The 27,843-nt window shown below is 44.7% G+C and overlaps 2 protein-coding genes across 2 annotated transcripts in view; both read left to right on the plus strand.

Moving 5' to 3' along the window:
* The window catches only part of LOC119403408 (F-actin-monooxygenase MICAL3-like), a 152,537-nt gene that overhangs the window by 54,023 nt on the left and 70,671 nt on the right, over positions 1-27,843 (plus strand). The window contains 4 exon segments of the mRNA XM_049418315.1: positions 661-878; positions 3,624-3,880; positions 6,646-6,783; positions 21,923-22,042. Of these exon segments, the coding sequence (XP_049274272.1) occupies positions 661-878; positions 3,624-3,880; positions 6,646-6,783; positions 21,923-22,042 (733 nt within the window).
* Positions 23,859-25,920, plus strand: LOC125759582 (uncharacterized). The gene has a single exon (XM_049418559.1). It carries the CDS (start codon positions 24,779-24,781, stop codon positions 25,640-25,642), a length of 864 nt encoding a protein of 287 aa, XP_049274516.1. The 5' UTR covers positions 23,859-24,778; the 3' UTR covers positions 25,643-25,920.

Consider the following 27,843-nt stretch of genomic DNA (forward strand, 5'->3'; position numbering starts at 1 on the left):
CCCCCTTGCTATGAATGAACAAATGAAGGGGAATTTTAAGGGTGCGTTTTTCTTTGTTAGGCACAACATTAATGAGAACTAGCAGACAATCAAGCCAAGGAAGGTATAGGGGATGTTATTTTAGTAATTGTTTAGGGGATGTTTAGGGGTAAGGTAGAGAGGTGGGCTAGTTGGATACAATGCATAATTGGAAAAATCAGCGTGAACATGACATCGTGTTCGCGCTGATTTTTCCACTTATGTAATTTTAAGCGATGTTATTTTAGTATTAGTGGAGTTTGCAGGTTCGGTCCCTGCCGGCGACAAGTTATCTTTTCGTCCACTTTCATTTTATCATATTTATATTCACAATTACTAAAATAACATCACCGATACTTTCCTTGGCTTGACTATCTGTTAGTTCTCATTAATGTTGTGTCGAACAAAGAAAAACGAGCCCTTAAAATTCCTCTTCGTTTGTTGCTTCTATGTATGTATTCTCGCATATGTGCTTCATATTTGATGTTTTCATTGCTGTTTTTTTTTTTGCTCTACTCTTCTGTAACATACTAATATATACCTTGAGGGTATTAAGAATGAATAAAGTAATAAAATCATTTAATATCTTGGCAGTTTACAACCATGGCCAGTAAAAATAATTGTGGATTCACATACGCACAGCCCAAGACTTACAAGACTCCGCGCCAGCTGTCAGCCGAAGAGATGGCCACCCTGGTCGACGTGGACAGCACACCCGAGCGGGTAGAGTTTGAGAACACGCTGGAGCTGCTCTCAGAGGACGAGCTGCTCACGAGTGAGCTCGAGGAGGAGGAGCTCGCCCAGAAGAACCTCGGCGCTGTCGAAGTGCCCACCAGCGACGACGAGTACTCGGACTACAGGTACTAACTCACAGCCTTTACTCCCATATGCATTGGTGTTGTTGTTACGTACTCATTGTAAAGGTTTTTCAAGCGCAGCTTGTATTGCCTCACAAATTGGCGTTGTGTGTGTGTCAGGAATTCGAGTGGTCCCGTGCAATAGACTCCGTCAAAGACTCGCTTAATGGCAAACCACATTTATCACACAAAGCCACGGCACCCCAAAAATATACAAATATACAAAAAAAGGACAAGTAACAATAAGCAAACTCAAACTATCTCTTCAATCTAAGCAATAAATCCTTCTCACAGTCCTATCTCCTGCTAACATAGGTTCATAAGTCTAGCATCAAGATCCCTGCTTCATCGCACTGCTCTTACTTGATTCTTTTGACCCCGTTGTGCTCAAGTCCAGTCAGCGTCGACCTCCTCCATTATCCGTTGTGATCTATGATGCCTTCAACTATCTTGTGGGACGAGTTAGCCGTCGCCTGTCCACAGAGGTCGCCATCCACAGAGGCTTGACTACCATACCCGTTAGGCCTAACAATGTCGTTGGCTTGTTCACGTGTCTAGCGCTCGAGACTCTTCCAAGCACGCGCTCGTGCCGATTCGAACATCTGGCCAGATTCGTCGTCGTCTTCTTTCTTCTGGCAGATGCTTCTTACTCGTGACATAGTGTGACCGCAAAAAAAACCCGTCGCCCGCAAGTGTACAGAAGTACGGGTGTACACAAATTAGGCCCTTGGAGATGCGCAGGTCACATGCGTATTTGTATGCACCGTTTTCCAATAACTGATGTTCTCTCGACAGTGGGCTCGCCAGCAATCAGCCGTTTCTGCTATCGCAATCTGATCTTTTATCGAGGTCACTTGTCACTTCGCGGTGCCACATTTCATTGTGGCCTGGATATGAACGCATGGTTGTCGTTGTTGCCTGTAGCAACTGAAGTGTTGTGCTGCTAAACACGTGGACAATGCCCAGTGTGGAGGAAAGAAACAGTGAGCAGGGAGCATTGTGCTGTGTGATGGAAAGTATGAAAGAAAGGAAGAAGGTAGTAAGTCAGGCAAGCACACGCTTGCCTGACTTAGTTAAAGAAGGTTGAACTTCTTCCCTCTTCTTTGTCTGTGTTTGTTAGCATAGTTAAACAACCTTTACGATGAACGTCAACCAACTAGCCCGACTTGGTGATCTACTTGTTATGTACTGTTGAGTTGCTGTTGATTCCTGGTGACACCATGCGCTGACACTGTGCATGCCACCATCGCCGTGATTCAGTAGCACGCCAGTATGCTAAAGAAAACGCCTGTAAGTTTTTCGTTCCATGCACTATGTCCGAATGAAATTCTCTAACCGCACCCTATCTGTTGCATACCTTGTGATGGGTTTTCTAAATATGTCATATTTTTAAATTTCTATCTTGTTGCTTTTTGTAAACCTCTAATTATAACTGTATATTTATAATTTATATGTCAGGGACAATTGACATACGAACAGGTTATGGCAAAAACATGTCCTTTCGTTATTTGTTTTCACCACAACACTTAATGTCGGCATGATTTCAGCTTACACTTGCACACTTAGTGTGGGATCAAAACAATCTTGTGCGACCAGATGATTACTAACGCGAGATCGCGCTCTCGAGTTATAACTTGCAAAAGCAGTTCCACTTCGTAGTTTCTTGTCCGCATTTAATTTGTCCACGACTTTACATGTAGATTTATTTATTTACTATACTTCAAAGACTCCCTCTCCCCATTAGAAGGGCTTTACAGGAATGATGGATCTTACTATGCAAAGCACCGAAATAAAATCATTTACGAAAAGCAACAAAATACAAATTTTAAAAATATATTTTGTAGGTAAGTGGTTGTGCGGATAGATTCACTCGCACTCAATGTGAGCTGCAACACGACGCTTGTTGTTGAAGGGACCCAAATCCCTTCAACCACATGTGGTGTACTTCACATTCGTTTACAGTATACCAGTAGTGGGAACAGTGTTTAGTTTACCAAGCTTTGTGTATGCCACCATGTAGTGTTAGTGCCACTTTGACTACAGGGAATGTGTTGCAGCTGATATTGAGTACCAATGTGTACTTCCCACAATATGTATTGTATGTTTTCTTTCCTCTTTTCTTTTTTTGTATATAATTACGCATGCCCGTCCCTGCGAGGACCACATTATGGTCTGCAGTATGCACTGTATAAATAATTATAAATGTTTACACGAGTGAGATGTGCTTGTTATTGGTCTATTAACTATGAAGAATACTACTTTATTAGTGCATGTTGACTTCGTGTTCTCCTTTTGCCTCTCTTCAAATGTTGTGCTCATAATGTTGTCTTGAAACAACATTTTTCATGTGACGAAATGTTTCTTTCATGTCAAAGCGAAGCGTGAGGAAAACAGGACACAGTAACGAACAAGAAGTAAACGTCTCTTTTGTGTTTGTGTGCAGGTGTTTTTTGTTTATTTGTTTTCTTTTTTTTTCCCCACTGTTATCACCACTTTGTTATATTGTGATCAACACTTTGCGTCATAGTAATTATTATCGGTGTATCATTTGATTACGATTTCATCTTGTATGTAATTTATTTTCTAGAAATGTATAGGTTTACTGTTTTCCTTTGTGTACTGCACCTGTTGCGAACCCCGGGGGGCAGAGGCCACCGTCAGGCGACTAAAGCCTTTAGCCTCTGTCTCCTCAAGGAATACCTGAAATAAAACTGAATTGAGTGGAATTGAATTGAATTAAATGTGCAGCTCTGACGAGGGCACCGACTCGGAGAGCCTAGTGGAGGAGATCGAGCACTCGTTGAACCTGGACGACACTCGCCACATGGCCGAGACGTGGCAGCGCAAGCATGCCTCCTCCCTGGACGTGGCCACTGCCACTCAGGACGAGACGGGACACGAGGTTGGCAATGGCGTTGCATTGCCCCGAAGCCCCACGAAGTCACCTGGAGCTGACGACGAAGAAGAAAGCGACGAGGAGGACGACGAGGAGACGAGCACAGAAGGTTTGTTGCATGCGACAGCCATCGCACCAGCTGCCTTTTGTCAGTAAGGGCGGCTACATGGGCTTGTTGGTATTGTAGTGAAGAAGAAGAAGGATTATTAACGAGGGTGAGAGGCTAAAAGGACGACGTGGACTAGGGCAGACAAACGACATGCGCTTACTTGCAACTGAGGTTTATTGCGAAAAACAGGAAAAATGTATACAGTAAAAGCTCGTTAATTCGGATTTCTAGGGACCGGAAAAAATGTCCGAATTAACCGAATGTCCGAATTATCGAATGGTCGAAATAAACACAATAAATGCAAGAGTTTTTTCAACATACCTTTACTTTACAAGGTAATCGCGGATGCGTCTCTGTTTTCGAGCAGAAATTCGCGCGGACACAATTTTTCTGAGCCCTTCAAGGTGCTCAGCAGCTCGCATGCTGTCTGCAGTGCCAAAACAAAATTCTTTAAGGACGATGCGTCGCCATGCATCACTTCCTTGACGATTTGCTCATCAGTCAGAGAGCCGGCAGTGGCAACGCCATCAATGCCGATATAATCGTCGAGTGTCACTGCATCAGGCATAACACTTCCGAAATCCTGCCCGTCATTGGCACCGTCGTTCGGCGACACTACGGCCACTGCGGCATCGCTGGAGTCGAGTACAACAAAGCCACTGTGCCTGAAACAGTTGGCAATGGCGTGCGCAGGCGTGCTCTGCCACACATGCGCGAAGAATGCTAACAGCGCTCAGGAGACTCGCGTCGTATTGTTTGCCGACGTCATGGCACAGGAGCTACTTCTTGCCGGGAGAGCCCGTTTTTCAGGGCACGCAAAATTTCTACTTTGGTGGTGAAGTCCTTGGCCTCGTACTTGGGCCGCTTCGCCGGCGTTGCCATCGGCGGAGAGTGCGTTCACACGAGAAGTCAGCACAAAAGCACCAGCAACGATCAAGCTAAAGGAGCCGTACTGAATTGTTCCTCGATAAAACAGCGTTCAACGATGCAGCACACCAACGGTAACAAAGCAACAAAAATGACACCGCGCCAAACCCACACCACCCACACGCTATCACGCGCGAAGAAAAGGCGTTCGAACAGTCTCAAGTCAAGCCAAGCCGATAATTGATGTCCATGGCGATGCTGCGTTTGAGCTTCACTTTTGTTCCGAATGGTTCTTTTTTCGTTTTCGAGCCTCGCCAGCGGCCCGAAAGTCGCCGACCGATTTGCGGTCAAATCTGTCCGAAATAACGAGCGCCCAGTCTCATAGAGTGATGCATATATTTACAGGGACCAGATGATGTGTCCGAATTAACCGATTTTCCGAATTAACGAGAGTCGAATTAACGAGCTTTTACTTACATGGAGGGAACAGTGGCACCAAAGACATGCAGTGACTAACAGTGACATAACTTATCAGAACCCCAAGAAACAAAAAAGAACAGAGCAGGAGTTAGCAAGGTTACACACAGTGGGTGAGATCATGGTGGTCACCACATGCCACCATGAAAATATTCAAATTTTGACAATATCGTGAACTTTAACACTCTAGAGAAGTACCCCAAGCCTCAATAACTGTGCTGGCAATTTTGGAAGTCGATGGATATAAGAATGATGCATAGATGATTCTTGGGCTCATCCTTTTGGCATGCTGTGTATTTAAGAGAAGTAAAAATTGATTGATTGATTGATTGATTGATTGATTGATTGATTGATTGATTGATTGATTGATTGATTGATTGATTGATTGATTGATTGATTGATTGATTGATTGATTGATTTAAGTGAGGCCTTCAACTGCAACTTTTTCAACATCCAAATCATCTGCTGACTTGGAACACAACGAATTCAAAGAGATTGGAGAGGCTGTTAGGGTGTAACGTGAAAGAACACGCTACCATTCGAGACTAATTTAGCGTTAGTGTTACCCTGCTAATGCGGAAGCTTGTAACCAGAACGAGTGCACGCAGCATGCTTACTTATTTCATGGGAAATGTCATCATTGCCTCATTCCTGCTGGAAATCAATTTCCTGCATGTCATGGTGTAACGGCGAGTATAACAATACCGCGTCCAGCACTTGAAGACCAACTTCAGTGCCAAGTCAAAACATGCCACGAGGGTTTTGCATGTCAGAATCATACTATAGCAGTTATGCACCTTTGAAAAATGTGTGTCAGTGTGTTTTTCAATCAGCCGTACGCCGTACTTTGGTCCCACCTTGACGCGTGTTTTAGTCGAGCAAAGTTTGTATTGCCTCACACGTGTTGTAGGTGTGAAATAAAAAAAAAAACTGCACCCATGAATGCAAAAAAAATTGCGGCCCTTAAAGGTGTGACTGTCGCATGCATATTTGTATGCCACGTTTTCCGATTATTGATGCTCTCTCAATCGTGGACTTGTCTGCGATCGGCCATTTCTGATACGGCAATCTGATCTTTTATCGAGGTTATCGAGGCGACTTGTCATTTCACGTTGCCACATTTTGTTGCTGCCTGGATATGAATGCATGACTGTTGTTGTTTCTGCCTGTGGCAAGTGAAGTGTTGCGCTGCTTAAGCACGTGGATGAATGTCCAATTCCTGGCATGGAGGAAGGAGACGGGTAAGAGGGAGCATTGTGCAATGCAATAGGAAGAAAGGAAGAAAGAAGAAAAAAAGATTGTACTTGAGGCATGCCTACATGAAGCTTTGCTTGCCCCCTATTTGCCCAACGGGGCAAGGAGGACTCCTGCATTTTTTTATGGCTGTTCGCCTCATGGCCCACAACACTCTTCCTGTGCAGGTGAAGAAGACTACGATGAAGGAGAGGAGGAAGAAGATGAAGAGGATGAGACAGAAACTGAAACTGGCGATGAAGACGCAACGAGTCACGATGTGGACAGTGACGAGGAGTACAGCCCTCCTGACATGCTCTCCGATGGTAAGTCGAGAATTGCCCTTGCTTTCTTTTCTTCTTTCTTTTCTTTTAATGCTTTAATCTCGTGGAGTAAAAAAAAGAAAGGTTCCCCAATACATCATTGCATTCCTTTCACTTTCATACACAGCGAAGAGAACGTTGAACAGCAACTGCACCGAAATTTAACTTTTGCTAAACTGCCGATAGATGAGTAGTGGTATATGCCATGGCAAGCTACCTTGGCAATGCTGTAGCGCTGGTAAATTGTCTGGTAATGTTATCAGACTTTGAATAGCTACTTGGCATTCAGTGAGGGCACCTGCTGGCTGCCAGATGTAGGCTAATCTTGGAGTGTGGCCTCAAAGATTCTCAGCAATGCTTATGGGCTTACCAGTCTCTGAGGCCTAAGTTTTATAGTGATTCATTATGAGTGACTTTATTCACAACTCCACCAACAGGGCCCTGTTCACAATGTATTTCTTATGTAAGCATATTATTACCGGAAACCACTACTTGCCATATTTACTTGAGTCTCATTAGCACTCTTTCTTGACTAGAAGAGTTCACAGAAATTGAGGTGTGCATTGTAATTGAGTGCATTGAATTAACGTTGAGGGTGCACTATAATCGAGTAAGTACAGTACGATTCCGATAGACATGATGAGCGAAATTACAGTGCAATTACCAACTTCGAAACGGTACTTGCGCACTGTAAGAAAAAAGATTTGCTTTCTAGTTGGGCACATTACAAAGGCCGGTTCAATAGTTTACACAGCGTCGTGAAGCGCACAGTTTAGAAGGGAACGGTGGAGAAAAAAAGCTGGAGCTTTAGTATGTAATTTACCGACTGTCGCCTTTGTGGTCTTAACGCCTGCAGTGGTAGTTTAATCGTGCGTTTCTCGACTGAAAGTTCCGTGTGCGTGTGTCTGAGTGCTTCCATACGGTCAACTGTGATTGATACCACTAAACATTTCGTCTTTTCCTCTTTTTTTTTCTTTTTCAGTTGTTGCACCTCGTTCATGTGCAACTCATTCTTCGCTCAGTGCCATTTGTGTTCACGTGTGTCTTTCGTTCTCTCTTTTCTTTCTCTTCCTCTTCCGTTCTCTTTTGCAGCTTGCATGAACTACCTTTCGGGTGCCCCCATAGCGCCCTGTCCTACACTAGAGTGCGATGCCCGCAAGCATGGGAACGAAGCATGCGTTGTTTCCTAACTTTTAGCATGCGCATACGCTAGACTTGGCTTTAGCACGCGTGGTCCACTTGTTCTCACTAGCCGACTACCCTTGCAAGTCGTGTTGTGCATGCCAGTTGTGGTAGTTTGGATAAAAGAAGCGTGCATTATGACCTTTATTTGAATTATCAATTTCTCTTTTTACTTGCGTTTAGTTTTTTAGTTTACTTTTTAGGGTTTTTATAGTTCTTGAAGTTTTAGATGGGAACTTTAGTTTTAGCACCATCACACATTTTATGTACTGATCACTACCATTGTGGTAGTAACGACACAGTGGGTAGTTGAGCTATTATTATTATTATTATTATTATTATTATTATTATTATTATTATTATTATTATTATTATTATTATTATTTGATACACGAACATATACACATGTACAAGAGACAAAGAATGTATGGAATGAGCTGGCTGACAACTGCCATAGAGTGTGGCACAATGCTTGCCTCCTCTTTCAGGAGGAAGCAAGAGAAACGGGAGATGAAGATAGGAAGAAAGAAATGGGAAAGGAATAAAAATAAATGACAGGAGACGGAGACAACAGTAAGTTAGGAACACTGCAAAAAAAATGAGCCTCTGAAAGAAAGCAGTCTCGCTTAGCTTTGCTTTCTAGTTTGTTAAACAGAGAAGCCAAATCGTTAGTTCTGGCATAGCATAGCTTGTTTTCATTAGCGACTTGCCAAGCATGATTTAATGGTAATGCTGACAAGATATACAGCTATTCTTGTTTGAGTTCAAGACTTGGTTTTGAGTGAGTCGAAGAGACTGCATTTAATTGCCACTGCCCTAATTTAATTGCATTTAATTGCCACTGACTGCAGCTGCCTCGACTGACCAGAGCATGCAGTTTCTGCGGGATGACACCGTGCAAAACTACTTTATGTTTGATCACAATTTTAGTGCGTTTCATGATCTAAAATAGTCGCTATTAGCCTAGAAAGTTCCCCGGTTCTGAACGCTACATCTCGATTTGCATACTTGAGTCTGTGTGCCCTTACCTACAGGAAGCTAAACTTTCTTTGTCACTTTCACGCTGTAGAAGCAACACTATAGTGAAACAGTAAATGAGTTTAAATTGATAAATTATTCTTTCACAACATTCTCATTTGCAATTTAGTGATCACGGGTTTGTCGTTGAAAGAGAAAACGAAAGTCAAAACTTTCATTGTTTTTTTTTTATTTCATTTCCATACCCAAGCAGCTGAATGTGTGTCACATCATGCATTTCAGTGTCATCCCTTTTTTTACTATTTGGGCACATTGGGCGAGTAAATTTTCCCGAAACTCTCAATTTTAAATTTCCAGCTCTCTTAACTTTTTCACTGTTGGGTGCTTCTTGCTGTGATATACCCCGAGTGTCGGCTTCGTTTCAGAAATATCTGGAAAGCTTGAAACTCAAGAGAAATAGCGCGCTTTAAAGTCAAGATGACATATGGGCACGGAAAGGGGATACAACAACCTCGTTTACTGCTGATAGCAGCAAGCAAGGCCGTGGCGAGCAAGTGGAAGCAGTGGTCGAGTCATGTTTTGGTTTATTGGAGAGGCAAGAGCGAGCGCCTCTGAACTTGACATGCCGCAACAGACACTCCAACAGAATAAAAAAAAAAAAAAAACAACCTCTGGAAACCTGTGGCAGATGGTAAAACAACCCTTGTGCCCGTAATCGAATGCGCGCCGCATGTTCACTCTTCCTGAGAGAGTATAAAGCCGCAGAGCGACCGTGCCCCCCCCCAGCAAAGAAGGATCTTCTTCATTACACGTATCAAGAAGGATCTCTTCATTACACGTATCAACACAGCAAGGAGCGAAAATGGCGCAACGAGTCGAATCATGCAAAATACGCCAGCTTTGCGCTCCAGAGTGAATTTTCGAACGCATAACGGAGTACGTACCAGCGCGTCAGTGACAGAGAAAGGGTTAAAACATGATGTAGTTCATTTTTACGAATAAGGAATTATACAGGCCCTAGCAGATGCCATCAAATTCTGGGACCTGACCTAGTAGGGGCCGGTACATGAAGGCAGAGGCAGTGCATGTATTTTGTTTTTGTGCAACAAAAACGCCCTTTTTGTTCTTGCGAAAAGGTAATTTACCAATACAGGTTGAATCGTTTTTCTCTTTAGGGCCGCTTTAAACTTGGGCCATCAGTAATACTCATGTAAAGTCACCATAATCACATGTGCGTAAGAAATGCTCCAGTTACGATTTTTGGAAACTAACTGCACGCAACGATGCTCAGGGCTCTACAAAAGCCAGTCCCGCACAGTTATTAACATAAGCAATGCTCTGGAAGCAACTTTGTCCTGAAACATTCAATCACTACCGCCTTGAAGTGCAGTGCGGCTTCACCGCAGTGAACACTTTATTGCCACAAGACATAAATCTTGTGCATCTTGTATCGCTCTGCTCATTCTTGGGCAGTAATTAGTTATTAATACTAATAACACGTTACCAGCAACCAGTTAGTTTTACGGATGCCTTCTAACAGCAACACTGTTCCTTTCTACATGGTAATGGCAACGTTATTCCGTTAGAGCTGCTAAAACACTTGTAATTTGCCTCGAGCGAATAATGGCATTTTATCAATGAAGGGAAAAGCGTGAGACAAATGGAAAATGACAACACTGATAGTACATATGTTTGCCCCAGAATGACTATGACACCTCTTTGCTATGAATCTAAATTGAAACCAAATATATTGTTTGTGCTTACGACGTTTCACTGTTCTCATAGTAACTGAAAGATAGCATTAGTTGATCGGCATTAAACGTAGCAGGCTACTTCGTTAGAACTTGTAATAGTAATAGGGTTATTTACCTGCGCCAGGCAACTTGTCTAGCACTGTTACGTTTGGCCACTAACGTGCCCACGACTGCCCCTGCTTCGTGGGAACTAGATTTATTGGGTCTTTGGTTCAGGTTGCCAGCACAATAATGAAATGTATCTCTCAAAAAAAGAAAAAGGCAGTATTAATAGGCGATTCCTAAACTTGTGAGCATGTGCGATTGCTTTCTTACACAACTGCACCTGCCCTTAATTTAATCATCTCACCTTACGCACCCCTTGGGTGTTCTCTGTCATCTTTCAGACTACCTTTATGCTCGTGGAACAAGCTACTTAAATACTTCGTTGGAATGGAAAATTTACTTTGCAAGAAATGTTTACACTGCCCAGTATGCTGTGCTTGTTTAGCATTACAAGCATTCTCATCGGGGAAAAAAAAGGAGGGGGGGGGTTGGGGTGAAGAGAAAAAGAAGTGCTTGAAAGGAATAATACAATTATATTTTGTCCACTCGTCGCTGTCTAGTTTGACTTTCTTTTCGTGTTTCTGTTTGTGCTGTTTTGTTGTTGATTTGCTGTGGTGAGCTGTGTACCTGTGTTTTACTGGGTCACTTGTCGATGCAACTAATGTTAAAGCTGTGTGGTCTTGAAGATAACAGTGACATGTGTGGTAGTCTTAACATCGTAGTTCGTGTGGAGTAATTACTAGCCTAACCTTGTAGTTTGTGTGGAAATAATTAAGCTGTGATTAATAAGCAAGGTGCCAAAAGAACAGCCAGGTCACGTCAAGGGCCTTAGCGCAGCTGCGAACTTTGCTTGCGCGATCGGAGCACTTGCCTTGGCTCTGTCCGCAAGGTTCATCTTTCAAGGCAAGGGGTAAGAAGTTGTCTTCGCACTGTTTGATGTGCCGTCTCTTTTTTTACGTGTGTGTATACTGTGGTCTAAAGGCATGAATTGTTATTAGGAATATTACTATCAGAAGTGAGAATGTAAAAATTTAGCAGCTGACTCTGTATGGAACACAAAAGCTGTAGGATATGTGAACAACAAGAACACAACAAAAACGAGACAAAAATGGGCGTAATAGAGACACCATTAAGGTTCTCTAGAATTGCTGCCAAAACAATGAACAGGCTTAGGTGTGCTGCAGCGTATGGCATCTTCGACAAATCGCACCGGTGCATACTGGGGTGCCCAGGCGCTTCGATGATTGGACAAAACAGCACACCGGTGTGCCCTGGTGCACACCGGTGCAATTTGTCAATGATTTATGGAAGATGCCATTGGTTGAGGCAAATGAACAAAAAAAAAAAACTTATATTAATGACAGTCAACAGACTATAAACAAAACATCATGGTGCACACAATGTTGCCTCGCAGTTCACTTGTTTTTATTCTTTTTCCTTAAATGTCAAAGTAGGTAAGCAGTGACTCTGGCAACAGCAAATAAAGAGAGAAATGCTACTGATTCGTAAATTAGTACTATTTGGTGATGAAAAGCAGCGACTCTGTGCCGTGTAGTCATAACACGGGATCTGAAAGGCCAAGCTGATCGCAGTACTGAGTGGAATGATTGGCAGACCATGGTGGCCCTCTTTGTATGGGCACATGGTGGCACAGATTTTCAATGCATAAAAATGACAAATTAGGGGAAGTTCACAATACATAGTGTATCAGGGACAGTGTCAAATTGGAGTTGCCTCCATTCATATGAGGCACATTCAGAAAGCTTTTGTTCGGAGTGGTTTACTCCTTTCGTAAAACATCTCAAAAAGTCCTTTGAACCTAATTTTCAGGAGCACACCAAATGCAGTTGTTCAGTTTCATGACACAAGCATGTAAATCCGTGTGCTAGAAATCTACATGTACATGTCTCATCAATATGAGCTGAAAATTTGCAGACAGCCAGCCAGAAAGTAGTCATCAAAGCTAGTAGCATTAATTTATCAAGATCCTATGAAACGTTTCAAGCTCATGAGCATCTTAATCACACTATTTGCAAAGCATTAAATTTTACATTATAAGAGATGCATGCACTTATATTGAATCAAGGTGAGTGCATCCAAACATTTTGTTTCGTATATGCTATATATAAAAAAGAAGGTACTATAGTGCTGAGGGAGGTAGCACTCAACGCTTCAACCAGGGTCAAGCCAAGCTGCTCAGCTGGAGAAGCCCTAAAAAGATAGCATGGTCGTGTCCCTTATCTAATTAGCATACTATGTGCTACTCAAAGATCCCTTATAATCACATTCGTAGCGCAAGAAACCAGACGCAGACACAAGTAAGGAACACATACACAGGAAGGGCACTAGGCATCAACTGTGACTCAAACCAACTAGCCTGCATCACTGCCTTGACTATTTAAAGATACTGAATATGTTGGCTGTGGCCTTTGAAGGCCTATATGAGCACCACAGTGTATTAGTTAACCATGGGTTGTCAAAGCCTGCATAGTTGACCAGCCACACTCTGTGATGAACTACGCCTTGAGTAATGGATTTTAGTCTCACAAATGCGTGGAAGCAATTCTGGCAGAGAATGCATGGAAAGCATATGAAAATTTCTCTGATACATTCAAGTCAAGCAGAAGCACATGACAAGTTGGATGTATTTTGACTTGTAGTAAACACTTGGATAGCAGTAAACCATCGCAGCTGGTGTGCTCAGTGTAATGGTGGAGTCTCTACTTGGAACTTGACTATAACGTGTCACTTTTGTGACAATGCAGAATATGGCAACCCAAACCATAAGGTAAAGGTTGAACTCTTAGTTGGATAAACCTGTGCAAAGAAAAAAAAAGAACACTCGTAATGCAATGAGTGCACTGCAAGCGCAGCCATTCGCTATCGAAATCTATTCCATAGGCGAAACGTGTCTGCTTCTATATACGTGTCATCGTACATTCCAGCGTATTCACTGGTGCTCGCTTAAGTTCTGGAATGTGCACAGCTGTGCGCGTTGCACAGGCACTCTGATTGTAATCGTCGATGACAGGAAGCTTCCAAAGTGTAAAGGTGTGTGTCGCACAGAACACCATAGCATTTCAACACAATGTGTTGGCGGGCTAGTTGGTGTGAATCCATAATGCTTTTTAGTGCAAAAATGACACCACAATACAGAAGACAGGACAAAGCACTCCCTGTCTTCGCCTTGTCCTGTCTTCTATCTTGTGGTGTCATTTTTGCAATAAAAAAGCATTATAGACCATACCATTTGTTGGAGAGTGAGGAACGCTCACCAAGTAAAACATGAACAAGTACATGCGTCAGTAAGGTAGGGACTATGAACCAAGAACTTTCTTTCTTTCTTTCTTTCTTTCTTTCTTTGTCCATACTCTTTCTTTTTCCTGTCATATACAGTGCCTATTATAAAGGCCATTTTTACCTTTATCTCTGTAAAAAGATGCTTTAATATAATGCTAGATGTGCAGCAAACACAGCAAGCTGCTTGACTGACAGGCTCACCATTTCTCTGCTGCATGAAAGAAAAAAGTAGAAGACATGTTAGTAAGTGTCGTATTTCATGCTTGTGGGTCTTTGTACTTAGACTATGGGCTATGCCATACGTTGCAGAACCTGTGAGGGAATTGCATGCAACAAGCCGATGGAAAGAGAGGGTAGAATGTGGGCACATGTTGATTAACATTATGCAGTAAAAGCTCGTTCATTCGGCGCTCGTTGATTTGGAAAATCTGATAATTCAGAAGTGTTTTTTGGTCCCAGCAAGTATATGCATTGTTTAACGGCATCAAACTCTCATTAATTTGTTCATATTTGGCCACAACATGGTTAATTACCGCAACACGGTCCCAGCAAGTATGTGCATTGTTTAATGGCATCAAACTCTAATTAATTTGTTCATATTTGGCCGCAACATGGTTAATTCGGATTATCCTTGGAGCGCACCAACCATGAAGCACTGCAAATGTACGACATAAAGGAGCAAGAATGGTGTTTGCAGACAACCCAAATGGCCGCAGGGCTTTAGAAAGGCACAGTTGCCATCCACAATCGCATTGTTGGTGACCAAGGATTCAGCGGCTGCAGCAAACCTGTTTCGTTTTTTTTTTTTTTTTACATGGCACATAAACTGCATGGGTGCTATCTATGATCGCTTCTGTAGCGACTTGGGTCAACGCTGAAACAAGCAGCAGTTTCGTTTTTCCTGCGTGCTTTCAGGACTGCATAGTCGCCATCTATGATTGTGCATTAGCGAGCCAGATTCCTTCAGCAGATGCGGTGCTTAGCAGATGCGGTGCTCAGCAGTTTTGTTTTAACTCTGAGCAAAGGCCACGCACGTGCCTTCAGAACTCCATGGACATTGTGATCGTGTCGTAAGCGACCATGGTTTCATTCACAGTGGATGCGGCATTCAGTAGCTTCATTTCGACTTTGGCCAGTGCGCGCAGAATGTCACAAAGGTCAAACATCATGTAAGCTGTTGAAAATGAAGAGCTCCAGCTGCGGTCCTCATGCTGGCATGAAACTTGCTTGCTACATTGTGATGGACGAACGATCAGTTGCCGGCCATTTTCACGGCACAAAAATGATTGCCTCGTGCATGTGGTGGTGTTGGTGGTGGCGGTACATAACAAGAGATTGGTTCAGAGCACGTTTCAGGTTAAGGCACAGGGGTATTGAGCCGTGGTCACATTGTGAACGAAATTGTGAATGACAAAAATTGCGGCTCTTACGCTGCTGTTATACAAATTAAGTGCGGTATTTATATATTCATCAAGGAAATGAAAGTGCATTGATGAAATAAACATTTGTTTATTGTTTTCTTGATACTTTTGATAATTCAGTATTCGGTTAATTTGAAAATTTTTTTCCGGTCCCTTGAAATCCGAATTAACGAGCTTTTACTAGTACGCCATGAGGAGTTCCCGTCCACTTAGCCAGCTTAGGCAGCACAGTCTGGACTTTATTTCTCTGAAGTGATCTCAGCTTAACACCTGCCCTTAGAGAAAGGAGAATGAAGTACGAGACTACAAGCATGGAAGGAATGGTAAAAGGGTGAGGAGGGCCCTGCAGTTCATGCCACAGACAGAAAAGACCATCACTGCCACTGCCATCAAGATTGTACCATAGTATTTGTAATGTGATTGTATGCGTGACACGAGTTGTGTAGTACTTCCTGGAAGCCACCCGATTACTCTGGAGCCTTCCACGAATTCTGTTTAAAAGCTGATGTGCTTGACCCATAGATCAGATTTTCGCCAGTTCCTTCTGAACAATGAGCAATGCAACATTGCAGTTCGCACAACCGAAAGAGAATCTCATCACTGCCGTCGCCAAGGGACCCACGAGATGAAAATGCTCATGCAGCTGCCTCAAATTTCACCTTTCGGATTATCTTAATTGTTGGTAATTTTTTATGCAACAAAATCATCTATTTGCACGTAGAACATGATACAATTCTAGATGAATAACCTGTTAATCTAGGTTGGCTGATAATGTTCCTTCGTTGTCCTTTTTACAAGGCAAGTTGGACCAATGGCTAAGAGGCCAGCAGCTGGTCCAGCACAGATCAATGCATGTCAGATGCAGAGGAAGCAGGAATAGTGTAACAACCACATAATCATTTGGCAGAGTGGTGTCAAAATGAAAAAAAAAAGGATCAGTATAATACACGTGGCAGCAGTCGTCACACTTTCGCCTAGAATATGCAGCCATTGTAGCGAAATTGCTCCATCAGGAACAGAGGAGCTGCCACAATGACTCAGTGGCTTTGACATTAATTGTTAAACGTTAAGTCCACAATTAAATGCCAATGCCAGAATTAAAGGTGCGTGAATTGTTTCATTGTTACATTTATAATGCAATAGCCTAATAAACTTACATTATTCTCATAGTGTCTTTTTCTCTTTGTATGTCATTTAGATTAAACTCTTTATCCATACTGATAGCTTCTACGCACCAATTAAATACTTTGTGTATTTCGTTGTGATTTATGTCAAATTTTTCGGAGTTCTTAACCCCCTCCCTGCATAACGTTGTGTTTTGAGGGTGCAAATAAATAAGTACACAAGAAAAAAAAAACGAATATGCTTCTCTAGGTGTGCTTAAAACCCGCCATTGCAATTAACTGTAAGGACTGCTTGGCCCTTGTGAAGCGTGAACACTGAGCCCAGAAGGCGGCATGCATTGGCTAGTCAGCCGCAGGTTTATTCAGCTGAGATTCAGCAAGCACACATGCTCCTTCCCGTGCAGGGTTTGAAAAGGCACGCAATGTTGCCACAATGTTGAAGCAACTTTCTCAATGTAGCGGCAATGTTGTGTCAACATTAGGTGCTACTACTGGGGTACTTACTTTGCATCTGCTCTTCCGCCAAGGCTGTGCAGCGTAGAAAAGAATGAAGGGGAAATTGAGGAGACTAGATCTCTTGTTTTCTTGAACAACTACAAGGAGCGAGGATATAGTGAAGCCGAAAAAATGCATAGGGGAAATAATTTGTAGAAATAGTTTAATGTTAGGGTATCAATTGCTTTTTCTTCGTGAAGGAAAAAGCTTTGTTGACAGTGGAAGCCGAATCCAAAAACTGTTCGTGTCACTTTGTCTACTGGTAGAGCTATGGCAACAACTGTCCACCTTTTTTTTTTTCTTTTTCATTCCTAGAGTTTGCATTCAGGCATAGTAATAAACTATTATTACCTTGTAAATGATCGTTGCGGGAAGAGTTTTCCTTACAATCAAAATCATCGATTTGTGCTCAACCATCAGAGTGTCTGCAGGTTGCCCCAAACTGAATTGTGTTCTACTACGAAGTGAGAAATTGGTTTAACAAAGCTCGTGGAAGTTCTCATGAAATGCACTCAGAGTGATGTCATCAGCACTCTTTCGACAATTCTTGCCGCAGGAAGTACACATGCATTTCTTCAAATGTGCCTGAAAACAACCGTGGGGTGCCGTTGTGTGCACAAGCTCAGTGGTTGAAAGATCTCAACGTGTGCTGTGTCAAACTAGTTGTAGTTGTAGTAATAGTAGTAGTGGTTTATTGTATGAAGGGAAGAAGGATGTGAAGAGCTGTGGGCATTGTTACTGTTTCATTTTCCAGTGGACACTCAGACTGTTCCTAATAGTCACGAGTAAGATGCACACTGAGAGAAAACATAGAGAAAAGTTGAAGTAAAATAGATGTAATGAAAATAGAAGGACATAGAGGGACCGTAGAAAGACTGTACACACAGCGTTGAAAGTGGAAAGTGGCCCTTTGTTCAAAGGGGCCCCCCCAACCCAAGTGGACAGCTCGTATGTATGTGTTGTGAGAAGGAGGGGTATATAATTTGCATGTATTGGTGACCACCACACAACGAGCCCCCCCTCCCCACCCCTAAGATTTGATGGAAGCTCCTGGGTTCCCTGAACACCCCTCCCTTCCACCCCCCACCCCTGATTTTAAATTTAAGCTCTGTGTATGGCTGGCAGGAGCCAGTCTTCTCACATGTGGAAAGGGGTCTGGCATGTGACCAAAAAAAAATTTTTAATTCTTCAGGTCTGCTGTAAATCTAGTGTCTGTCGAAAGGCTTGTTGAAGGCACCAAGACAAGCCGTTTGCTATTAAGAGCGACTCGTGCGACACGCTTTCTGCAGGCTTATGCTTAGAATGCTGCAAGAGAAAAGCAGGGACATGGGATACACAAGGATGGCAGGGTTTCTTTGCTAACACGCATGATGGAGGGATGGTGGTTGTACACACCACCAATCCACTGTACTGTACATTGTTTGCTGACATGGACTGCAATGACATCCTCTGGAATATTGCTGCTTCTCCCACTTCTCTTCTATTTCTTCTTTTCCTCTTCTCTCTTTCTTCTCTATGCTTTTGTGCACTTATGAAGTTTGTTGAGCGTACAAATGCTGCCACATTTAATTACACTCCTGCGCTGTTGTTTTTTTCATATGCCTAAATGTAAACAAATGCACAGCCATGTTACAATTGTACAGCATATTTTCAGAGTAGCTTGCTCAGAATTCTCAGTACTCGTGTACTTGCATCGAGGTGTGTGTTCCTTTCAAAACCCGAGTATTCAAAATTAATGTGGATTCCCCAAACATCCCTATTGAAAATTTATCCACCATGTGGGATGGTGGATTCCACCATCCACCATTATCGTGGATTATGGTGCTGGAAGATGGTGGAATATGGTGTATGCTGGATGCTGGCGTATGATGGATGCTGGGAATAGCGGAGCGTAAAACGGCTCTACAGCGTCGGGACCATCGTGATTAGCTGTTACACATAAATAATTGTATAGAAGGCGATGTAGAAAGCATTAGTACAAAAAACGAAAAAAAAAAAGCCGTATGCAAAAAAAAAAAAAACTGCCGCAACCAGGAGTCGAACGTGCGACCTTCGGATCTCGAGCCGAGTACTTTACCACTACGCCACGCTGACAGTTGCTTTGAGTTCTGCAAAATGACTAGTCAACATACGAATACACCGTTTGGCTTCAGCTTTGTATGTCTCATACTGGACACAGACGCGATCTTCACATCCTACTAAAATTTGCATAGTTATTAAACGCGAACAAACTGCTGCCGGTAACGAATGGCACGTCGATAATGGCAACAGCGCTAACTTCCTTGTAGAATTCACAACGTAACTCCAAAAAAAGTGTCAAGTGGACCGAGGAGCGGGTATAGTGAACCGAATGTTACAGCTAAGTTTAATTGCCGTTTCTCGCTTTTTCCAAAGGGCGACATGTGCAGAGGCTTTATGTCGACTCAAATCTCATTCGATAAATACGCGCGTACGGTTAATTGAATATTGTGATGCTTTTTTCGCGCAACCTACAGCGCAGCCGTGCCAGTGCACTGATCTGACGCTGTATCATTAGCTACAACTGCAGAACAGCTCGGCCAAACGCAAGTGCAGTGCGCGGGAAAAATATGCCATCATATTGGTTCAGTAAGGCGTTCGAATTGACAAGTCTATGTTCTCGCATACGTGTCAGAGAAGCGCCGGCGAGTGCGACCGGCGGCGGTTGGTGAGCGGAGGCGTTTGCTGGAAGCGCGTCGCATCTATGCTGATCGCTTCTTGTGCGGACACCGTACACAAGAAAAAAATGCTTCATTTAGGTTAGCCGATGCCACAGCTGTGCTGTAAGTCATTCGTACTCATCGGAATCGTGTATCCTGAAACCCAGAAGTGCCGATAACACGTAGACGGACTCGGTCGGTAAGCTATGCCTAACCTTTGGTGGCAATCATGGTGGTAGAATATGATGGTGGAAGTGATACTTGGTCGGGCTTATCTCGACACAGGCCGAAGGTAAAAGTTTGTGCATTTTAGCTTCGCACGCATTTTCACTGTTACCTTAAAGTGCCGCTGAGGTAAGTGAGTGTGCAAGAATTGCCAGAGTTGCGTTTCTAGCGTGACGGTATCAAGCGGCAGCTGTTTTCTGGTCTACCCGCTGGAAGGGCTCATTTACTTCTCGGCAACTGCGCGCCGATGTAACACAGATACTGTCGCTGTTCACACCGACACTTCTAGACTTGTAAACATCACAATGGAGCAGCACATCGCGGATGTAAACCTGATAAGTACGTGCGTAAAATGTAAACATTCACGGCTGCTGTGCTCCACAAATCTTGAGGCGGTTACGCCGCATGAATAAAAAAAAAAGTGTGCTGGAAAGCTTAATGATCGGCGTTGGCTTCTTTGAACTGTAAACATATTTTTCTACACATTGAACAGCAAGACATTAGAAGTGACAGTGATTTCACATAATGTCACGTGCAGTTCCATCCTGCCACCGTCATCCAGCTTGTTCACCAAGCCATCCACCGAAACATGTTTTGCTCGCCACCATCAGCCAGCATTTTCCACTCAACACCAAAAAAAAGCTCGCCACCACCACCACCATCTGCCACCATTTTTCCACTCTCGCCACGATCAGCCAGCATTTTCGACTTAACACCAAAAGAAGCTCGCCACCACCACCACCATCTGCCACCATTTTTTCCACTCTCGCCATCATCAGCCATTATGACCACCACAGTTTCCACCACATCCACTATTGTTTCCACCTTGTCCACCAAGAATTCCAGCATCCACCAACCCACGATTTTCAATAGGGATGCCAGCATGCCTCGTAATGAAGTTATGGTCCTGGCACGTAAAATCCCAGAATTGGATCAGCTCTTTTTTTGTAATTTTCGCCTGGTCCTTACACATCCATGCATGCACAGGCACACTGCAGTTACAAAACTACTTTAATATTTTGTAGTACTTGCTTGGAAAACTTTTTCTCTAGCCTTGCTATACTGGTGCAGCTAGTGTAGCCTGACTTTAATATCCGCCCCACAGCTTTCAGAGATGACAGGCGTTCAGATGGGATACCATGACGAAGTCGTCATGCAGAAGCTGTTGCCATTATTTCATATTGTGTTCTAATAGTCTTTTTTAGATGGCAGCACTGACATCACCTCATTTTATATTCCAATGCCGCGTGTATGGAAGAGCAGCTTGGGCTTGTCGGCACAAAACACAAAGACAGGGACGGAACGCTTGTGTTGGCTTGCTTGCTCCATCCTTGTCTAAGTGTGCGCTATTTTACTCATACCACGTTTATAAGCAGCATTTGGCATCAGGACTTCAACGTTCCAGTCTACTCAGATGTAGTGTCAGATTTAGTTTTAAGGTGCAGTTCCAGGCCTAGATTGTCAACGTGCGATGCGCTCAAGAAAGAAACGTAGACACTTTGATCATTCCAGCAGGACACATCAGCCCTAGCACTTTCTGCTATTCGCTTTCTTTGCACACGGTGTACCGAGAAGCAGTGGCATGTCGCGACAAGGCAAGCTACGTTAAGAGCGAGAATTCACACTCATTAGCAGGCCGCTACATTATCACATTGGGATAGGAGACACACAGCTGGAGAATAAAGCAGACCACTTGAGTTTCTGGAGTTGATGTGCATTGCCAGAACGACGAAACTATTTTTTCAGAGCAGGTCTGTGATAACCACACAACACAATGGCACTGTGTGTGATAAAGCAGGGTGGCCGACGACCTCGCCCTAATCGTTCTCAGAGTACATTTTAGTTTCGATTTAGACAGTAGTATCATCTTGTGTTGCAACAGTTTGCTTTTTTTTTATGAGTGCTGACGGAAATATATTTGCTGCTTTTCTTTTCAACAGATGAACACGGAAGGGCAGCATCAGCCCAAGTGTGCGAGAACGGTAAAGACAATGTGGTCTCAGTACCGGTTCCCATTCTCAACATGGACAAGGGAGCAGGCGAACATAAGAGTTCCACTGGTGAGTTATTGTTTCAGTAGATTGTGCCACCAAAACTTGTGCTCTCTTAAACCCCTTCCGTGCTGGTTTTGTGTACACGCTTCTGGCAAAAATGACCATGAACAAGCTCAGCTCATTAACAGTACTGTTAATTTTCTAGCAATGCCATGGATAACCTCATTTGTCTCGGCACTTTGTTATGCTGCATCTAGATGGTAGCACACTGTAGACATTTTTCCAAATGCATTCAAGTGCCGCCATCTTGGGCTGATAACATTGCAGCTTTGTATCCATATAAAAAAAAAACAGTCCTACAGTCAACTCGAATGCATGAAAACGGTTGGGTTGGTACATGAAACGTTTCATGACCATGATAATTTCATATTACGACATAGAAAGCCAGCAAAACATTTCTTTATCACCCCAAGTTGGCGACGCCCATGAATGGAAAGTATAATCATGTATATATGAGGCAACATGCTTGTCTACAACTCTGGAGCAGTGTGTTTTGTGCTACACGGGCACGGGATGGCTGCTGTGGCGGCTTAGTGGTTACGGTGTTCGGATGCTTACTCGAAAGACGTGGGCTCAATCCTGGCCGCGGTGATCGCATTTCAATGGAGGCAGAATGCTAGAGGCCCGTGTACTGTGAGATGTCAGCGTGCTTTAAAAAAACCACAGCTTGGTGAAATCATCCGTGAGCCTTCCACTACGGCTTCTCTCATAGCCGGAGTCGCTTTGGGACATTAAACCCCATGAGACCAAACCAGACAAAACATACTACACAGGTAGCCCACATGTGAGTATACATGGCCACTAATGATGCATGCTCAAATATGAGCTATCGCAAACAGTGCGTCATGTCCAGATGCAAAGGTCCAGACGTGACTCGTGGTCTAGCATTCCAAAGCGCACTGCTCCAATGTTTCATAGACAAGTGTGTTAGCTCTGTAGAAGCAAGAGCCAGTTTAATCTGGCAGAGGAAGAGATACATGTTGGCAACTTTGGTAGTGAAAAATAATTACGCCGTTTTTGCTCAGAATTTAGGATAACTGAGTTGCTTGAAAGAGTTTCATTTCCCTGTGAGTAAGACTGCAGGGGCCACAGCAATATTCTCACGAGACTCGCTGCTGTGGTTTCATGTAATGACACAGTTTTTTCGTGACAGTGGGCTGAAAAATAAAAATTAAAAAATGATAAAGTTTAAAATGATCCTAGCTCTGTTATTTACCATAGATGGAATGCATTTTTGCCTTCTAAAAGTGTAATTGTGCTTCATCTATCTCAGCAGAGAAAAATAATGCAACTACACTTAAGTCATGTGTTGTAACTTATTTTTGCAAAACTGCGAGTTAGTAACCTCATGGCTGAAGCAAAGATCCAACATACTGCAAGTTAAGAACTTGTCGTGTCCCTTCTATCGTAGTTCACAAATTTTAGGCGTATTTTTATAAGATATTCTCTACATTTTCAGCGATATCTTTGTTTTTACCAATGTTTTTGCTACCTCTTGATATAATGTGTTCTCATTTATTTCATCTTTCAAGGATCAGATGATGAATACATATCGGATGAAGAAGGCATTACGATGAGTTCTTCCGACGTATCATCCGAGTCTGAGGAAGAGCCCCCGCCTCCAAAACACGAGATTCCCGTTATCGTCATCGACACCACGCCGGGCGATCAGGACACCGAGCTCGACTGGGGTCCCAAAGAAGTGCGGGCTGCTTTGGGTCACATGGACGATGATGCCTTGGAACCCGATGCAGGCGAAGTCATCGACGAAGCCTCACACTTGGGTGCAGATGCCGCTTCTGAGGGCCGACTCAGTGATGAGCAGACGACGCCAGTAAGTCCACGGTCAAGCGACAACCAGACGTCCAGCGATCAACTCTCCGTACAGAAATCTTCGGCGCTGACGAGGTCAGCTGAAAGCTTGGCAAATGCCAGCGTCTCTTCAGGTTTGTCCTCTTCGTCCAACGTGGACAAGTTCTCGGAGCCCGTTCATGCTGCTGGAGAGGCAGTTCCCGCCATCGTGGAAAACCTGGAGTCACCTTCTCTCACAGATGTCTCCGATGTAAGTGCTGCGACGGGCACGGCTCCGTCCAGCGCAACATCTTCGAGGGCAGACCGCTCGCCCGAGGAAGGCAAATTAGGCTACGACCTCCTAGTGGATCGTGGTGGCTCTAGCGGAAGCTCGGCGTTGCCGACTCCCGAAAAAGAGTTCGAGGCCACATTCGAATCGGATGGTGACATCTCTCCGAGTCGTCTGCAGTCAGATTCGAAAAACTTTCTGGTCGAGAAAGCGAAGCAAGTTCTTCGGTCGCCTCCTCGTCTCATCGCTCGGAGTCCAGCAGGGGGGATGGAAAGTCATCGGGTGCAGACGATTCCAGCTCCGAAGAGCACGGGCCTCTCGTACTGAGGGAACACTCACCCGATGTCGCTAGGACACCCCTCGAAGGAACAAAAGAATGCGTGTCTCTAGGTCACAAGGACGTTTCGAGGACAGCCTCTGGAGAACCAGAGCTGTCGGAAGGGGCATTTCTCCAAGTCTCTACGACTGCCCTCTCTGACCGCCCGGACTCGTCAGAGACGTCGACTACAGACACCATCGAAGAAGCGACAGTTGTTCACCGCAAGGTGCTCCATGCAGACGATGGAGACGCATCCCCGACGGGATCTTTACTTGATCATGTGACACCTGGAGTCCACGTCGCTCAATTCCTGGAAGGCAAGGGAGGATGTACCATTGACAATATGGAGTTGGTGCACCCCGTCACCTCCCTCAATGAAGAGAGCTTAGATGTCTTTCATTTTGCTACAACAAAACCTCAAAGTCCTACAGAAATGCATGATGTAGGAGCAGATGAACAAGAAGCAAGTACAAGAAGTAAAGCAGGTAGTGAGAAGGTAGCTGACAGAACAAAACTCGCCCTTGATTTGAACAAAGAAGAACTACCAGTGCAAAAGGGTGCAACGCCAGACATTCTGTCGCCACAAAGTGACGTCACCGACGAGGACACGACGTGTTCGGCATCCATCAGTGACCAGGAGGTATTTCCGAGTGACGCCGACAAGCTTGCCACCCTCGAGGACCCCGTAGTACCATCTCCTATCCCGCATCCCATTCCTAGGGAGCTACTGCATGCCCCTATCGCGAGCATGAGTGATGAAGACGATCTCACAGCATCTGATCTCAGCAGGAGAGGACTGCAGCACAACAAATCTGAGCCCTCAGTGTCAAAGATGACACTTTTAGAAACTATGAAAGAGGTCCAGGAGGCACTGGGAGTCGCAGCCACCGCAGCGACTCCCGTGGGCCAGCAGAGCGACGGAGACGACTTCACCGTCTCCGAATGGGCCAGGGAAGGCGGTGACAAAGAGTCGCTGTCCTTCGTCGAAGACCTCAAGGCAGAGTTTAGTTTCGATGACAGGAACGTCACGCGCAGGCGCAGGAGAAAGAGAGTGTCGTCTGGCAACAAAGAAAATGCAGAGGAAGCCGTAGAGGCTGTGAATATCGATCACCTTAAAACAAGCCAGGAAGCCCTGAATGAGCGTCTCACAGAGCCTTCTCAACCCCTTGACACTGCCTTAACTGTAGTCACTGGTGCCACGATGTGAAGACCAGTTTACAAGTCGATCCAGCCGCTGCAGAAGTATCTAGACAGAACAAAGGCCACTCGCCCATTCGAGAACCACCCAGGTATCAAGGTTACGGCGGCTCGTTCGTGGAAAAAGTTCGTAGCCGTTCGAGCGAAGGCACCGGCACTGGAAGCGGTGAGCCCCAGGTACCATCGGGCGACGTCATCTACCTCAGGTCTCTCAACATCAACTTGCAGAGACTGGACTTCCCCTCGATTCGCTCTTCATCCCCCAGCAGCCGCGGATCCTGCGAAGAACTGGACTCTGACTGCGGGCTTACCACAGTTGGGGGAATGGGGCAGGCGGTACAGAATGCTCAGCCTCCCGTAGCACGTTCAGTGCCTGTCAAGATTGAGAGACCTGTAAAAAGTGCGGATCCGCGGATTCGTGTTAGGCCTAACCAATTTCCGGAGAGCTTCCCCGTGTCGACATCAACGCCGCTGCGTCCTTGTGCGGACCCGGTGACGGCCATGCTGATGAGCCGAAGAGAACTGGCTCGCAAGAGCGTGCACGAAGACATACAGAACCTGCCTTACTTTGACAGTCTCAGTCTAGCTGGTGACTTTGACGAGTTCAGGACGCCACCAGAGGCCAACACACCGACAGAGACTTTCGGAACACCTCCCACCTCGCGTCCCGGTTACCTTTCAGCGCTGCACGCGGCCACCGACCCCGAACGGGAACGAGCAAGGCGCGAAGCCCGTGAACGTGCTAGGCTAAAAAGTGATGAGGAGCTAGGTCTGAGCCCATGCAGTTACCGGAAAAAATATGCGCGCACACCGGCCTTCGACGAGATTACACTTACAGACCTCCTAGATCAAGAGGATGAGACGTTCAACGCACTAGACGACAGGTCATCGCTGCGAAGTTTCAGCACAGCTCAGCACAGACTGGCGCAGTTTGAAGATGACGAATTTGGAGGGGGCCTGGACGACAACGGCAATGACTCCGCCACACCAGTTGCATCACCGGCTAGGTCCACAGACGACCTCGATGGGATTGACGACGTGGTTGTGGGCGGCATAACTCTCATGGATCCTTACCAAATTCGGGCCGACGTTTGGAAGCCCAAGCCACCAAAGCCCAAGCGACGCCTGTTTGCCAGGAACGAGGATGATGACCGGAAGACTGCACCGTCTCCAGCCGCATCGACGACTAGGAGAAACCTTCTGTCTTTCTTGGGCTTCAACCGAAGCAACAGCGGAGGTGACAGTTCGGCTGCAACGACGAAGGAGAAGAAGGAGAGCTACAACCGCGAGAAGGCAGCCAAGGATGTCGCCGAGAACGAGAGGACGAAAAGCTTTTCGAGGTTGCGGCTGTCCAAGACGCCGCGGCCCGAGAAGTCCTCATCTCCGAAGAAGGTACCGGCGGCAAAGTCTGACAGTGCGCCTTGCTCGACGGAGAGGGTCAACGCCTCTCCTGAACCCGCGGCTCCCAAAGGAGCTGCCGCTGTCTCATCGGCTTCCAGGCAGCACTCACACCAACCTCGGCCCGTTGTCCGCGAGGAGATGAAAAGCACATCAGCCTGGACAACCTCAAGTCGCAGCCGATGCAGCTGCCGGCCAAGAGCAGGAGCATCGAGTTTGGCATCATGACAGCACCAAGAGCAACAGGTTAGTTTTTTTACCAGTTTTGATCATCGTTTATGTTAGGCATGTCTATAAACTTCATGTGCCTTGAAAAAAATTTTCGAGTTTTTGCCACTGTCGTATGCGTAGCAGAACTAGAATAGCCAGCCTAAGTGACTGTTTGCACTGTCCAAGTCTGTTGATCTTGCCATTTGTGTACTAAACTCACGTTGTGAAATGAAATATGGAAACATCATAGCAAAAAACTTCGTTCTTAAAATTACTCAGAATTGCTAGTGGACTCTGATCTAACTGTGCTAGCCAAAAGATATGTCACACAAGCTGGGAAATGGTTAAAATGAAAGCATGTTGATTACTTAATCATTCCTAAATTAACATGTTTCTTTTCGTGAATATAGTGCTTTGATCACTGATACATTATTTACACCAGAACTGTGTATACAGTGTACGGTACTTTCTGAATGATGATTACAATGATGATGACGTGGCTGGCCTCCAGTAGTGACTTTTACATGTGCTGCACCAGCCGAAACGAAAGTGCAACAAAGTGGGCAAGAATATTGTGAACATTTTCTTCTCACAGTATTGCTC

Source organism: Rhipicephalus sanguineus, chromosome 8 (genome assembly GCF_013339695.2).
Source record: "Rhipicephalus sanguineus isolate Rsan-2018 chromosome 8, BIME_Rsan_1.4, whole genome shotgun sequence".
Classification (NCBI taxonomy): domain Eukaryota; kingdom Metazoa; phylum Arthropoda; class Arachnida; order Ixodida; family Ixodidae; genus Rhipicephalus; species Rhipicephalus sanguineus.

Coding starts and splice junctions, on each gene's coding strand:
- LOC125759582 (XM_049418559.1), top strand. CDS start 24,779: ATGGAGTTGGTGCACCCCGTCACCTCCCTCAATGAAGAGAGCTTAGAT.